The sequence below is a fragment of the Neolamprologus multifasciatus genome, chromosome 17, assembly GCF_963576455.1.
Source record: "Neolamprologus multifasciatus chromosome 17, fNeoMul1.2, whole genome shotgun sequence".
NCBI classification, from domain to species: Eukaryota; Metazoa; Chordata; class Actinopteri; order Cichliformes; family Cichlidae; genus Neolamprologus; species Neolamprologus multifasciatus.
In genome coordinates this window covers 37,845,490-37,861,128 of record NC_140455.1, presented here as the reverse complement: position 1 = coordinate 37,861,128, position 15,639 = coordinate 37,845,490, and the positions used below count along the sequence as shown (strand labels likewise).

At 46.3% G+C, this 15,639-nt stretch overlaps 1 protein-coding gene across 2 annotated transcripts; it reads right to left on the bottom strand.

The window, feature by feature from the left end:
- Positions 1–96: 96 nt before the first annotated feature.
- On the bottom strand, positions 97–15,639 carry rexo1 (REX1, RNA exonuclease 1 homolog). 2 transcript variants are annotated; one of them, XM_085136882.1, is made up of 16 exons: positions 15,181–15,639; positions 12,043–13,868; positions 11,847–11,948; positions 10,539–10,749; positions 10,297–10,445; positions 10,070–10,207; positions 8,662–8,785; positions 8,421–8,546; positions 7,776–7,916; positions 7,574–7,687; positions 7,359–7,432; positions 4,025–4,135; positions 3,681–3,796; positions 3,429–3,567; positions 3,049–3,169; positions 97–1,276 (listed from the first exon to the last, which is right to left on the bottom strand). In XM_085136882.1, exons 1-16 carry the CDS (start codon positions 15,368–15,370, stop codon positions 1,188–1,190), a joined length of 3,771 nt encoding a protein of 1,256 aa, XP_084993008.1. In that variant the 5' UTR covers positions 15,371–15,639; the 3' UTR covers positions 97–1,187. The 2 variants fall into 2 exon arrangements, with proteins under 2 accessions (XP_084993008.1, XP_084993007.1); XM_085136881.1 differs by having other exon boundaries at positions 11,847–11,951; positions 15,181–15,635.

Sequence of the window (15,639 nt, the reverse complement as noted above, 5' to 3'; positions counted from 1 at the left end):
TTTAGTTTAAACTAATAGATTTTAATAGAAAAAGATAAACCACCAAAAAAAACAAACAAAAAAATGAATACAAAAGGAAAACTGCTTATTTACAGCACTGGTAGATTTTCAGTCATTTCCAACATAAACAGCACAGGTTCGCTGATGCTCACTAAACGGAGATTTGTTTGCCGTTAACAACCAAGGCTTAGTTCAACAACTGAACATAATTGAGTCATTTTACGGAGGAAAAACAAAGTCACACCTGCTGGCACGACTGTGGTTCTACTTCACGCAGACAGCGGTGGATCGTCGCTGTTGTGTCTGGACACAGAGAATCCTTCAGCTGCACCAAACAGGCTGACTTTATTTTGTTTTCCGCCCTCCGACACGATCAAGTATTTCTCAGGTTTGAGAGGCAACCGACAAAATGATCTTTGTTAGAAACGCCGTATAAACAGAGCGCCAGCGACGGGAAACTAGGTGCCACGCGAAGAAGCGCATTTACACGGCTGAAAGCACCTAAATGTAACTAAGAACAAGTAACACATCGTTCATTACGACACACATGAGGTACTCAGACTTGGGCCCTAAACAACAAGAGCTTTTCTATAGTGCAATTTAGGCCGAAGGTACAGCCTGCCATGAATATCATAATAATTAATAACGTTCAGTGGACAACGACCCGACTTTCTAACTAGTTCTCCCGTGGAGCGGTTTAAATTATGAGTAGGTTTGAGGCCTTAAACAGAAATATGTGTTAACTTACATTATTTAGAACTGAAGAAAAATCCGCGAGTGAAAACAAGGTTAATTGAGGCTCATATTGCTCTGAGGGGGGCTGACAGCTCGCACCTCAAACACAGTAGACAGCATCATCACCGAGCTCCTCTCAGCATCATCACCGAGCTCCTCTCAGCATCATCACCGAGCTCCTCTCAGCATCATCACCGAGCTCCTCTCAGCATCATCACCGAGCTCCTCTCAGCATCATCACCGAGCTCCTCTCAGCATCATCACCGAGCTCCTCTCAGCCTTTTACTGATTAAAATGTCAAACTCTGCTCAACGTCCCCCCCCCTCGCCCCGCCTCCCCCAATCCTCTGACCACAGGTTCTTAGTGAGAGCAAGTGCATTCCTCCTGAACTTCTGTCTGCCTGCAACCAGCAGGAAATCATACTGAAGAACACAGAGCAGAGGGGTCAGAGGTCATCTTTTGACCTTTGCGTCTTCCTTGATCTTCCAGATCATCAGCTCCATGCAGGCAGTTGCATCTTCGCTCGAATCGTGGCCCTCCACTGAAAAGACACGCACAAGTTACAAACAAAGAAGTAACATCGTCTTCTTTCATTGAAGCTAGTGCAGGCAAAGCGCGGCCTACAGAGCTCTCAGTACTTCTCAACACACGTAAAGTGACTTTAATGAGTAAAATAATCCCCTTTAAGCAGCTATTCAAAGAAACTCAACTGACTCCTGACTGAAGGGCAGGATGAAAATCTGCTAGAAGAACAGCAAAACGAAGAGTCTCTGTGAAGGTTCTCAGTCATCCAGGTCATCGTAGTCTAAAGAGCTTGGAAAGAAAAGCGTCTGGACTTCTTTAACCTGCTTGAAGATGTTTCACCTTCATCCGAGAAGCTTCTTCAGTTCTAAGGTCAAATGGTGGAGAGTTTAAGCTCTGTGGGAGTAACTCACCAAGAGGGACATGGACCCCCTAATGATGCTCTACCTAATCACACGAGCCAAGGTGTGAACACGGGTGTGGGTCACAATCAGCCAAGGTTTCAGGTGAACCCATTGGGAAGCCTGGCCCCACCCTATCATGTGATTTCCTGAGGTCAAAGGGCCCAGGATGTGAGTGGGCGTTAAGGCGTCTGGGGAGGATCTCAGAACTGGATTATCGATGGCAGACAGTTGGTGTCATAGGCCCCGCCCTCTGTTCAAAGATGCGATCGTAGCTCAAGAGTTGGGAGTTCGCTTTGTAATCGGAAGGTTGCCGGTTTGAGCCCCGGCTTGGACAGTCTCGGTCGTTGTGTCCTTGGGCAGGACACTTCACCTGTTGCCTACTGGTGGTGGTCAGAGGGCCCGGTGGCGCCAGTGTCCGGCAGCCTCGCCTCTGTCAGTGCGCCCCAGGGCAGCTGTGGCTACAATGTAGCTGCCATCACCAGTGTGTGAATGTGTGGATGTGTAAAGTGCTTTGGGGTCCTTAAGGACTAGTAAAGCGCTATACACATACATTTACCATTGTTTAAGTTCTTTTCAGCAGCTTGAGAAATGATTTTTTCCTTCCCTGACTGTCGAAATGTTGAGCTCAGTTTGTTAAATCAAGCTTAAAATGAGACATTGCTCGAGAAAACAGTGGTCGTTCACAGTGGACAAATAAGAGTCTTGAGTACTTGGAATGAAGGCAAGTGGACTTCTTTTTGGTTTGTGACATGAAGAAGCCTCTTTACTGAAAAGCCTTCATCAACAAAACAAAGTCCAGGTGCCTTCTCGCCACCGTGACCTGGATGACTGAGGACGTGAAGCTGTTGCTGTAGACAGACGTTTGTATTTCAGGTCAAAAACACAGATTTCTCCCCAAACACTCGGGCTTCTGCAGCGACATCTGCTGGTGACTCGGTCACACTGCAGTCACAGCACTTTGTCTTTTTCACCAGCAGAATTAAAACTTGTGTGAGATGAGCTTCCACTCGTGAGTTTAAATTTATAGCTGCTCAGTTTCATTTTATTGGACCCTCCAGGTTTACTACATTCCCATGAAACTCCTGTTATAATTTAATCATTTAACTATTATTTCATCCACTTCATAAAATGACTGAAGCAGCATCCATCTGAAGAGCCGTCCTCCCCTAAAGATTTACCAGCAATTTACTCTTTTCATCCTGAAACACTGTGTGTGTGACACCGTGCACATCGCAGCCCTCACAGGCTCCACCCCCATTCCTAATTTTCCAAAAACTTCCAAACTAAATCGGAGCAATTCAAACAAAATTCAGATCAGTTTAGATGCTGCTGAGCGGTGCTCCATTTTTATGAAGAATTACAAATAAATCAACGGCATCGTTCTCACCATTGTCCTGGATGATGCGTTTGAGGTGATCAGCCATCAAGTTCTTCAAGGCACGCTTGTAGGGCAAACCAAGGCGGTGAGGAAACACGATGGCCGTGTCTACAACCGAGCTGTGGATGAGCTGCAATCCAGAGAGGAAAGCACCCACGCTGTTACATCATAGCTTTTAAAAAACAAAAAACAAACTCAACCTTGTGGGGTTAAGTTAATACATTTTAAGCAGAGGGAGGACGTCCTCCACCAGCGCTACCTCTCACGATATAAAATCCTGTTCGAGTTATCATATTCACAAGACTTTCAGGAAACCTGCACAGCTGGGTGAACGGCTGAAGGGGAAAAGGGAAAAATAAAACTGCGTTACATTTTAAATTTTCACTCACTTTCAGAGCGAGCAGGTCGCTCTCCAGGCTGTGTCCTATCAGGATGGATTCAGCGCTGAACATGGAGAGCAGCACGGCCTGAACGTCTCTCAGGGTGATGGCGGCGCTCTCCAGATCCTCCGCCGTTACACCCGAAAACCTGCGAGTCACACACGAGATCAAAATCAGACCCGAGATCACTGTTGGTTTAGTTAAGCAGCAAAAGCCGGCTGATACATTGTCGGGTTACGGGGGTGAACGGAGAGGACTCACCGCGTGTTGTAGTCCACCACTTTGCTTTCAGGTTTCACAAACGTGTCGTAGATGACTTTCATCTCTGAGTCGATGACCGTCACTCTGGTCAGCTCCAGACCCTGCTTTGTGTAACACTGTTTCCACAGGCGAGGGAAAAATGAATAAATGACAAGAAACAAAAAGTTTCTCTCATTTCTACACAAGAGACTCTTTGAAATAAAGATTTTCTTTAGCAAACATATAAGTAACTAAAAAAGCATAAAAGCTCATTACAGGTGAAACTATGTATAAATCAACAATAAACTCAATAAATTAACTCTAAAAATAAAAACACACAAAACTGAAGATGGTGGTGAACTCACCATCTCACAGTCCAGAGCAAACACCCCTCCGTTTCCATCTGGAGGCAGAGGTTTGCTGAAGGTCGACACGAAGCCGTCCAGTGATTCTTTACGCCCGTCCTGAACGTGTTGCTGTGGGGACGGGAACCGTTTTAGGTCTGATAAACTTAGTAAAAGATGAAAAATGAACCATTATTGTACTGTAGGGTCAATATATAAGGTGCATATGTAAATAAACAGGGATACATGTAACATAAGGTATTAAAAAGGTCAATTCAACCTCTATAAAGAGCAGATCAGTCCCAGAGTGTGCTGGCTTTTTATTAGCTCCTGCTAATCCACTGCTAGACAAGAGCAGGACGAGCTGCTGATTGCAATACAAAAGTCTCTGAGTGAAACGACCTGGAGGCAGCTGCACTGCAGCCGTAATGAGAGCTGGTTAAATTCTCCAAATATTAAGCAAAGGGGCTTCGATGCAGCGCCCTGCTGTGATTCAACACATCAACTGAAACCATGAGTGACTCGTGTCCACCGCTGAACTCTGAACACGACGCTGCTTTAATAAAATCCGCGTCTTATGAAGTTGTTGCCTTGGGTGAGACTTAATAAATCAAGATTATGAGCTATATTAAAATGATCAAAGTGAGTTGTATGATTTATGCCGTCAGTTAAAAAGCTGAAGGCATCGCAGAGAAGCCTTAATGAAGGCCGGAGGCGCAGCAGGAAGAACAGCTGCAACAAGTAACTCCAACCCCGGTAACAAGTTGTACTTTCCGCCTAAGATGCACCTTTGTAGTCCATCTGCAGGAAGTTGTAGTTTTAACAAAGCGGACTCTCATCAAACACGTCTGTCGGCGTGTTATCAGGTACTTTTGTGCAAGTAGATTCTGAACAACGCGGCTCTCAGCAAGAAATCTTCTTCTCGTCTTTTCTCGACCTTATGAGTTTGCGTTTAGGTCACGGAAAGGTCATCAGCAGGAGACGTGCAATGTGCAGGATTCTTTGCACCATGACCACAAACCAGTTCTTATCACGACTGGCACTTTGCTGCTTCCTTCCTTTCTCTCAGTTACAGCCAAGTTTAGACACAAAGAGGAATCTGTCTTCAAAGGTGAAAACTTTACTGACATTCAGACAGAAAATCAAAGAAAAGAAACTGAACGTGCACGCCTGCTCTTTTTATCAGGTGCTTTCATACCTGCACTTTATACATATCTATTAGGGCTGCCACAAACGATTATTTTGATAGTCGACTAGTCACCAATTATTTTTGCGATTAGTCGACTAATCAGATCATCATCCATTGGACGTAAAACCTACAGCTTATTGCACCAGCAGCATCTGCTCTTATATAACTATCATTAGCTTACAGCTTTAAGTGTTTAAGGTCTGTGCTAACTAAAAATAAAGACAAGATGAGAGTTTATTAAATTTTAATGAAATTTGCAGATTGTTTCGGTGAAGTTTAATAAACTCCTTGCTATCTAAAATATAACAGGACACCGGAGTAAATTCTCGAGCATCTCACACTTCTGATAATCAGCTGTCTGCTTGATGTTTATTCAGCTGTGTAAAAACTATAACTTTAATCTCAGCCAAACCGATTTACTCAGGAACAAATAAAATACAAAAAAAGCCAAACAATAACATTTTAAGTTATCTAAGTGACTTATATATCATGTTTAACCTCAGTAGCGAAAGACGGCGGTGGGTTTGAAAATGATTTGCCGGGAGTCCGGTGTTCTCACGGCTCTAGTTAGCCTAGCCCCCGGCTAGCTATCGAGCTAGTGGGTAACAGACGTCTCCGAAAACGTCGGAGCACTTTTGAAAATATGTGGTGTCTTGATAAACTGAGCAGATATTTGAGGTTTACACAGCTACATTCTCGCCTGAAAATATGTTAAACGTTTATTTTGTGACCCAGAAAGAATAATAAGAGTAATATTAAAACTAACTAGCTGCCGCCATTGTTGGAAACTGCGCTATGAATTTTGGGACAGAGCTACTTCTTCTTCGGGGTTTAACGGCAGCTGGCATCCTTGTACATGCAGTGCTGCCATCTTCTGTTTCAGTCCGTTATTACACTCTTAAATCCTACTACTTATTCCTGCGTCTTTTGTGATCTTACAAAGCTTCAAACGACGCGTCGACTATTAAATCAGTTGTCGACGATTTTGATAGTCGACGTAATAGTGACTAGTCGACTAATCGTGGCAGCTCTAATATCTATGCACACTTTATTACTTTAAACCATTTTTAGCTGTCAGGTTTATGATGCTTCAGACCAAGATGTTAGCAACACACCCTTTAAAATCACGTAAGTTGTGCGTTAGTCAGACCAGGCGGGCCGGCCTTCAGTCCCCACATACATCAATCACCCTGTCGCTGGTTCACCGCTGTTCCTTCCTCCACCTTTGATAGATGCTGACTCCTCCAGACCCAAAACACCCACAAGAGCTGCAGTTTGGAGATGCACTGACCCAGTCATGCAGCCCCCGTCAAACTCACTCACATCTTTACACTTCATCATTTTTCTGCTTCTGACACAACAAAACGCTCACTGCTCCCTAAATTAGCCGGTGCCGTGATGAAGAGACAATCATGTGTTGTCGTCACACCTGTGAGACAAGATTGTGTCAAAGCGCAGATGTGAGGATGTTAAGAAAATCTCTGCAACATTAAAAAAGACAATGATGGGAAACATTAACGGTCCTCCTGGATCTGTCCGCAAAACCCAACCGACTAATGTGGGACGAAATGTCTCGGTCACAGCTCCACGGGAAACATCAGAGCAAACACTTCTCACAGTGAAGACACAGAACAGCAGGAACACGCTGCCAGTGGCTGAAAGGCAGCTCGATGTAGGCGACTCCGGCCATGAAAAGAAAAAGTCCTGTGGTCTGAAACAACGGCTGATCTATTTTGTTAAAGTTCCCAAAGGCGTATGTTGATGACGCATCAGTTCATGAATAGTTGGTACAGTTTTGCACAGCAGTGATGTTTTCCTGCACAGCGGGACCCGAGAGACGTGAAGGTGGACGCAGGAAGCTACAGAGTATCTGAGTGAAGAGTTCAGGCCCAGAAGAAGAAACTTAAACAAGACGCCTGAAACACACCAGCAAGAAACCACAAGAGTGTCCCAGCTCAGGACCAATCAAGCACCTGTAGAAGGAACTGGAAACGGCAGAAAACCAGTGCTCCCCTCCAATTCTGCCAAAAGAATGAAGAAAGGTCCAAAAAGCCACATATAGAAGATATTTCAGTCTTTACAGTGTTGTATTAAATACACGGAGTATTAATACATGTAGATGGCGAGTGTGCTGGCCTGTTATGTGGTGCTTTCTTTTAAGGGTACCTTGGCCGTTTGGCAGCCTGGAGCGCCCACAGCTGCAGCACAGCAGCTGTAGTTGGTCTCCCAGCCTCCAGCAACTTGAAGAGAGGAGACAGACAGGAGCAGATACAAATAAACGAAAGAAAGTGAATGAAAAGCAGAAGGCAAAGGCAAAGATGGCTGAGGTGACGACTGGGAGACTGACGGGGATGCTCTTCTGATGAATAAAGCAAACGCACCTTTGTGTCTGCGCAAACGTCCCCAGTGAAAGCTGCATTCTTCCTTCCGCACGCAGCTGCCGTTGACGTTGACCTTATACTCGGCGCCGCATCGACAGCATATCTTGCTAAACGCTGCAGAAGAACAGATCGCGTTCATGTTGCTGTTAACATGAATTCACAGTTTAACAGCGATTAAGGGAGAAGCGGGAGCGTCACTCACGGTCTGCGACGCCCTTCTTCTCGGGCTGGTTGTAAATGACGGCCTTGCCGGCGGCCTCGGGGTTCGGCCGCGGGTATCCGTGCTGCTGGAGCTGCTCCTCTGTCATCAGGTACGCCTTCATCTTCCTGTACAGTGTGGCTCCTGCAGGGAGACGCACACACCTAAATGACGTCTTTGCACAGACGCTGAAAACTCAGGACGACTGCGACTGCTATTCTCCTCGAGATGAGCTCAGACAATCTGAGGTTACATCTAATTATTATTTCCACCACAGCTGATTCAGTTGAATTACCTACTGCTCTATAAACATATCACAGGACTTATTAGTTGCTGCTGATCAGTGAATGATCCCTTTAGAAAAAGTCTCGTAAACACGCTGCGTTTGGTGTCGGGTCACGGGGCAGGTAGCTGGCGGTAAACAGGACCCTGGTGGTTGTCACAAGACCATCTGAACAGCTTCACTGTTAAAGTAAAAGCACCTCAACAAGTAAACAAGTCTCTGCTTCACACAAAGATCCTTTCAGCTCCTCTCTGTCCTGCACTTTTCACTTTATCAGATGTTTAATCTGCAAACCGAACGGAGGAAGGAAACGTTCCTAACAAGGCCGGAGAAAGAGCGGCGTGAAATCGGACTCGTCCTCTCACCGATGAGTTTCTCCTCCTGCTGTTTACCCATCCTGTTCACAGTGAAGCTGGTTGTGGCAGCAAGACGACCTCCCAGAACTTCTTCGTGGGACTGTGGCTTCCTTTTAGCTACTGACCCCGGCTCCTCTGCGGGGAAAACACAAAAAACACCAAATGTTACATCTGCTGCACTCACGTCGTTGTTTGTGGATGTAAAGAGCTCCACTGTAACGTGTATGGGAAACCCCTACTGGTGACGTACTGGTGACGGGAGACGGACTGGCGCTGCTCTTGCTCCGGAGCTTCTTTAGCGTGTTGACAGCTACGTTGAGGTAGATGTTCTTACTGCTACTGCGCTCGTACACCAGCTTCTCCTCATCGAGGGCCTGAAACGAGACTTTCCGCTTACACCGCTGCACCACATCAACGGTTTTTATCCACCATCCGAACCACAGAGGGCAGAAAATACTGACGTAGCTACTGCGACATTGGCGGTTTCTCAAGTCCTGCTTTAAAGCCTTGTGAAGACCATTTCCCTGCCAACGCCACTTTGGTTTCAAAAACCAAGAGTGGTGCGGTTCCACTTTCATACACAATATGATCACGATTTTTAAAATAGACCAAATTTTTTATTTAAAATGACCCGATATGAGTGACTGAGCCCATAAAATCAACACACAAGTGTTCGGTGAGCCGCTTCCCCCACGGCCTTCTACAGGACCACAGCTGTCGCCATCTGGTGGTCTTTCGATAGAATGCAAGTTTGTAGCTACATCCATGTTTTTCACCATCTATGGTTCATATTAGGGATGCACCGATACCGATACTGGTATCGGGTATCGGGGCCGATACTGTAAAATGTGTGTGTACTCATACTCGTAAAAGTTAACTGATACCATGAACCGATACCAACTTATTTCATTAATCAGAGGGTAGCTTGTAATTTCTGTTGTAGTTTTTTAGATTGGCCACTAGGGGGACATCCCGCGCTAAACAGGCACAGGGTTAGGCGAGTGAGACTGGCGGCTCCAGATAAAAAAGAGAAACTGGAGGCTGCTGTAGCTAGGCTAAACAAAATGTCAGCAGTGTGGAACAGCCAACTTTAACTCAGGTTTTGGAAAAGCGATGAAAAATGTCAAGAGAAAATCCACGGGCAGTTAAAATAACAGAGGCTCGACTCATTTTATCGCTCTGGATGACCAGCCAATGCCGGTTGTGGAAAACAGAGGATTGCACCGTCTTCTCAGCATACTCGAGCTGCGATATGAAATATAATAAATGAACAGAAGTGTTTATTTATTATTCTGAAAGCTCGAGACAGTGCCAATAGTTCAGTGATATTTTGTTAAATTACAATGAAGAGACTCTGCAATAATTTAACAGAAGTGCTTATTTTTCACTTGAAATTTTTTTTGTGGTCATTTTTATTAAGATTTTATTTTTTATCGGCAGAGAATAAAATAAAACCTGTCTTCTAATTCATTGCATTTGTGTGTGTGTGTGTGTGTGTGGTAGAAGTATCGGTTTTTGTACTTTGTACTCTGTATTGGCAAGTACTCAGATCTAAGTATCGGTATCGTATCGGATTGAAAAAATTGGTATCGTTGCATCCCTAGTTCCTACAAAACAAAAACAGCCTAGGCTGCAAATTTCAAATGTGCTGTTCATGCCATTTGGAAGGCGCCGTCCTCCGATGGGCAAAACTTGATGCATTCATCGATGAAAGTGTTGAGGTAGCGCTGGCGGATGTTGGTGGGAACTTTGGCCCCGAACTCGGTGGGGATGACAGGACGCCTCATCGAAGTACTCTGAAAAGGTCAAAACGGAGAGAGAACGACGACTTCAAGCCACGTGCACAAACTATCCGACACATCAGGTTACAGGAAGCTCGGGATACCTTCAGGGTGGGTGTGTGCGCCACCCTCTTCTGCGTGATGGTAGACGAGGTCTTGGACAAAATACCGACTGTGGTCTGAGCTTTGACACTCTGAAGGGTGTGACTGGGGGATAACACGCGACCTGCAGCATGTTTAGTGTCTGCGAGACCTAAATCAGAAAGACACACGCGTAACGTCAGCGTTTAAAATCGAGATTTTTGCCATTTCTGCCTCTTGGCAAAGAAAACCGAGCCACTCCTACTTGTTTTGGAGGAAGCTATCTGAGGGTTAGGACGGTGCGCTATTCTCTTCCTCTCTCCAGAGAAGCTGGGGCTTGAGGCCTGTGTGGCTGCTTTGACCGAAGCAGACAGCTGAGCCGCTTGCTGTTGGGCCATCTGCATACGCTGGTAGCAGATCTCCTGGGCCGTGGGTCTCCTATACGGCCGCACCGCAGTCCTGGAAGGTGCATCGGTCTGAAAAACGACAACAGGAAGTTTTATCTAAAAGTAAAGGCGCTGACGTACAAACAACACAAACTGTTAGAGATCAGTCTGGAGGCAGTTCCTCTATGAAACTGTGAGTTAGAGGTTGAGCAGCTCACAGGTTGCCACATTTTTTAGATTAAAAAACTGAAAAATGTTACTTTGGTTGCTCAGAACAGAGTTGATGATGCAATCAAAAAACAAAGTCAGCTGACACCCAAATCGTTGCTGACCATTTTGTCACCACAAGTATGGAAACGCCCAGTCGAGCAGTTACTGGCAAACTACTGACAAATCATAAGCGGAAAGCACCTACAGCCTCAGATTCCAATAATTTCACATCGCCTTCTCGCTCTTTACTTCCTCGCCCGCCGCGTTTCCTGAACTCACACCTGCACTGACATAACACAGAGTCACGGCGAGGTCTGCTGTCTGGCCTCCCCGTGACTCCGGCGTTTAAAGAACAGAGACAACAGAAACGTGAACGAGCCGCAAACATTTGACTTTAAGTGGACGACGAAACGACGAACTCCTCCTCTGCCAAAGAAGGCCTGAAACTCCCGTTCCTCCTCTTACTGTAGCTTCCTCGCTGCGTCAAACTTCTGCCGCGTGTTTTACTATTTCTATTGTGGTGTTTCTATCGAGTTTAACCCCTCAACTGCCAGTACTCTACTTAAATATTATAAAAGTAGTTCATTAGTTTAGGGACATGTAAATTGAACCTTTATAGCTTTTATGTTGTTTTTGTTGTATTTCTTCTTACAGCAGATGATAGTAAAATTTCAGGGTTTTGATTAAAGACATTTAAAGATGTCTCCTTGGACTCGTCAGCAAGAAAAGCCGGGTCAAAGGTTACACTGTGCAATACGTGTTAATTCTCCATATCTCAGTCAAAGATGAGCATTAAACTAAGCCTGCAGGTCGTAAGATGATTAACTGGAGTTCTGCGCGACACGTGCTGTTTGGGGAAACGGCACCGTGCACAAAACTCTCTCTTTATATAACGAGCAACCTCGGAGACACCTGCTGCCGGTGCTGACTGTGAGATTATAGGACGGGGAAAAACAAAAACACTGGAAGAAACTTACATTTCCTTTGGCAACAAAGTGGGAGACTCTCTTCTTCTGACCAGGGAAGAGAGTGGTTAAAGTGCTGTCTGTGCTCTTCTCCTCCTCCGAGTCCCTCGAGTGCTGCTGAGAGGGCAAAACACGACATTTCTATTGAAATCAAAGCAAATTCATTAGCAAAAAAAGGAAGCGGCTAAAGCGCGACAGACATCAGCACCTGCTTGGCCTGCCTTCCCTTGTCTTCCTTCTTCACGTCTTTGGATTCATTGAAGATCCTCAAACACTCCTCCATGGGATCTGAGTCAAAGTCCAGATCGTCCTGGAAACCGGACAGGTCAAATCTGACGCCGTCGACCTCGTCCCTGCCCGCCCTGCTGCAGTCCACGTCGCGGTCGCCCTCGTCCTCCGAGGAGGACGGAGTCAGCTCCGACGCTTTCCTCTTGTTTAGACGAGTCCTCTTTAAGGCGTCGGCAGATTTCCTCACCAGGACTTCCTCGGTTTCGTCGTCGTAATCCGCCTCCATCTGCTCGGCCTCGTCCGGACTCTCGTCTCCAAACAGATCGGCGTGGCTCAGACTCAAACTCTGTCTCTTTACACTCGAAGCGCTTTGCCTCGCTTTATCTTTGCTGTTCGATGGGCTCGCTTTACTGCTGCTAGAACCGCTTTTGCTAACTTTTTTCACATCTTTTTCTCTCCTAATACCATCGAGCTTCCCGTTTTTGTGGGGATGCTCTTTATATTTGCTCTGTTCCTTTTCCTTGTCTGATGTTTTGGGCTTCTTGCTTTCCCTCGCGCCGTTTTCCGCATGTTTATCTTGCTTGCTTGAGTCTGTTTTTACTTTATCCAAAGTTTTCAACTTGCTGTCGCTCTTCTTGTCGTCCCTGCTTTCCTTACGAATTTTATCCGACGTCTTAACCTTCACTGTGTTCTTCCTGTCGTCTTTCTTGTCGTGACTCCTGTTCTCCTTTTTCGCCGAATCCTGGTTTGAGCTTTTTATCGACGCTCTGTCTTTACTGCTGCTGCTGACGCTACTCTTACTACCGGATGATTTGTTTGCTCCCTTTTCAAGTTTATGTAGTTTCTCAGTCTTGCTACTTTTCTCCTGACTAGTCTGACCTCCCTCTTTCTTCTTTTTCTCTGGGCTGTCCTTTCTTTTAATATTTTCCTGGGTGTCAGAGTCCTGCTTATTCCTCTGCATCAGTGCATTTAGCAAACTTTCACCACTCCCTTTTCTCCCCTTCCCAAAAGAGTCTGAGCCGTGGGCGGCTTTTCTCTGCTGCAGATTGCTAAGCGAGGTGGGGCGATACTCTGCCCCAGAGCTCTCCCCATCAGAGTCAGAGAAGGTGTACTTTTTTGTGTCTACGCTCTGCTGCCGTGGCTTTTTCGCAGCTACGACATAGTCCTCATCGGAAAACTCCGAGCCCGACAGCTTGTGCGCTTTGCTGCCTTCTGTCCTGACGGGCCGAGCGCCCTCGCTCCTCTTGTTTTTCACAGCGATTCCAGCCGAGTAGTTGGACAGCGGGTCGTACTCCATGTCCGTGGATGGCCTAGAATTATCCACAGTGTATTTGCACTTTGAAGAGGACGTGCTATTCGAACGCTTCGGGCTAGGAGGAGGAGAAGGAGGCTGGTGCGAGTGTGTCCGAGACAAAGGCCTTTTCAGCGACGTGGGAACGTATTCCATAGAGTTGCTGTTGTGCCCCTGATTGTCTGAATCCAAGGTGTACTTGCTGCAGCCAGGGGTGGGATTATACCCTCCTGATGTGATCTGATAACTCCCGGGATCATAGGCCAAGTGCGAACCCGCCGCTTTGCTCGTGTCCGTCTTGCACGAAGACAAGCTGGCGTTCTCGCTGGGATTGTACGGTTCGTCCCCAATCCGAGAGAGCTTCCTCTTCTCCCGCTCCACCTCACTGCGGACCTCCTCGATGGCCTTGTTGACCAGCTCCAAGGCGCCACTGATGTCACCCGAGGCAGCCGGCTTGCCATTCTGCTGCTCCTGCGGTCTCACTACTTCAGGATTGAAGGGATCGTAGCCTTGATCTGCAGGGAAGAATAAAAGTGATCGTTTACTGTGTGCATTTTAAATAGAAACGATCGGATACAACCAACTCGTTAAGCACGTCAAATATTAACCAGGAAGTGATGCATTCACAATGCAGCTGTTTCTCTGACCCTGTATGCAGAAAACTCAGTGTTCCTTCATGATCGTTGCCTTGTTTAGTCAAATATTTGTAGACGGTGAGGTCACTGTTAGACTGATGGAAGGAGAGCGAGATAAAGTTCTTCCCATCAGATGCAGTTGGCTAGATCAAGTTAAACTAGAGCATAATCACAACTATCACCACGTGAGTTGACGTTTAAATGTGGACACAAATGGCACAGAAAGGTTCAGAGGCTCTGTAATGGAAGCGTTAAAGGTTTAAGGAGAACTGCACAGGAACGTGGATGTGAGAGTTAGCAGCAGGTGGAGAAGAAGAATCAGTCGGTAGAAGCAGGACAGGATACACGATGAAGATGGATGAGTGAAATGTGTGCATGCTTGAGTAGATGTTAGTGAGACCTGCTATGATGTGTGGCTTGGGAGCTGAAGGTGCCCGGATACTGATGGACAGGATTAGAAATGAGTACATGAGAGGCACAGCTCAGGTCGAGCAGACTGGATACAAAGTGATCTGCGCATGTGCAGAGGAGGGAATAGCGCAGGTAAAAGACGGGGCTAGAAGGGAAGAGGAAAAGAAGGGAGCAGGCAAAGGAATGAGCAAGTGTGGGAATGTGATCGCGCCCAGATTTAATTAAAAACATTTTCTGCTTTCTTTTCCCCCCATTTTAAAACCTAAATGTTTACTTGAAAATGCTCATTATTACCATATAATATAACAAAGTCCAGTAGGATGCAGAGCAGCATTCTTGCCTGAATACACTGTAGAGACCAGAACAGCTACTGGAGAGCACATCGGTCATGAACGCCTCACCTTCTGCTACAAGTGCAGTGTAACATTTTTCGCCCTCACTGCTTTACATGAGCTCATATTAGCAGCTGTGACCGTCTCATCCGGTGCTTCAGTCCCGTTTTTCACGCCTGGCTTTGTGCAGTCATGTGTGCAATATTCTAATTTTGTAGCAGTACATCATTTTACACGTCCTTAAAGGTTGGTTTGGTTTTCTTTTTTTAATGTACCCCGCATCCACCGACTGCCACGATATAAACAATAACACGTCTGCCAGGGGTTCTGGTTGTGATTTGCCAGTTCCCACGCGTCCACAGCACCGTGTGCCACTCCACACTCGTCCTACAAACTGTGCAAACACGTATTTAGGTCCATTCAGTAACTGACAGAATAATGCCGAGCACCTTTGTGTGAGGAGGGAAGGTCTCTCTGCTTTTTAACATCTGCCGGTGCTCCGTAGGACGGCCGTCTCTGCTGGCTGTGCCTGAAGTGACAGTACGGTCTGTTACACCCATTCCTGCCGCCTTGGCCCTCGCTGTGCTCCGCGTAAAACGGACAGTCAATCCCTCGGAAGAAGCCGGTGGATCTTAACATTATCCCCAGATGCTCCTTTCATGCCCGCACGAAAGCGTTCGGCCTTTTTTATCTACGTAGTTTTAGTCGGACAGCGAGAGCTAGCAGGAGCGACGGAACAATAACAACGTTCCTACGGCGCCATGTTGAATCGGTCAGGAGCAGCGAAATCTCGCGTGAAGTTGGCTCGCAGCGACCCGTAACGTCTCCGCTACACGGCGAGCTTAGAAATGAGTCAAATATACGGCCGTTTTCGAACCCCGTCACTGTTCCACTCGAAAAGGGATTAG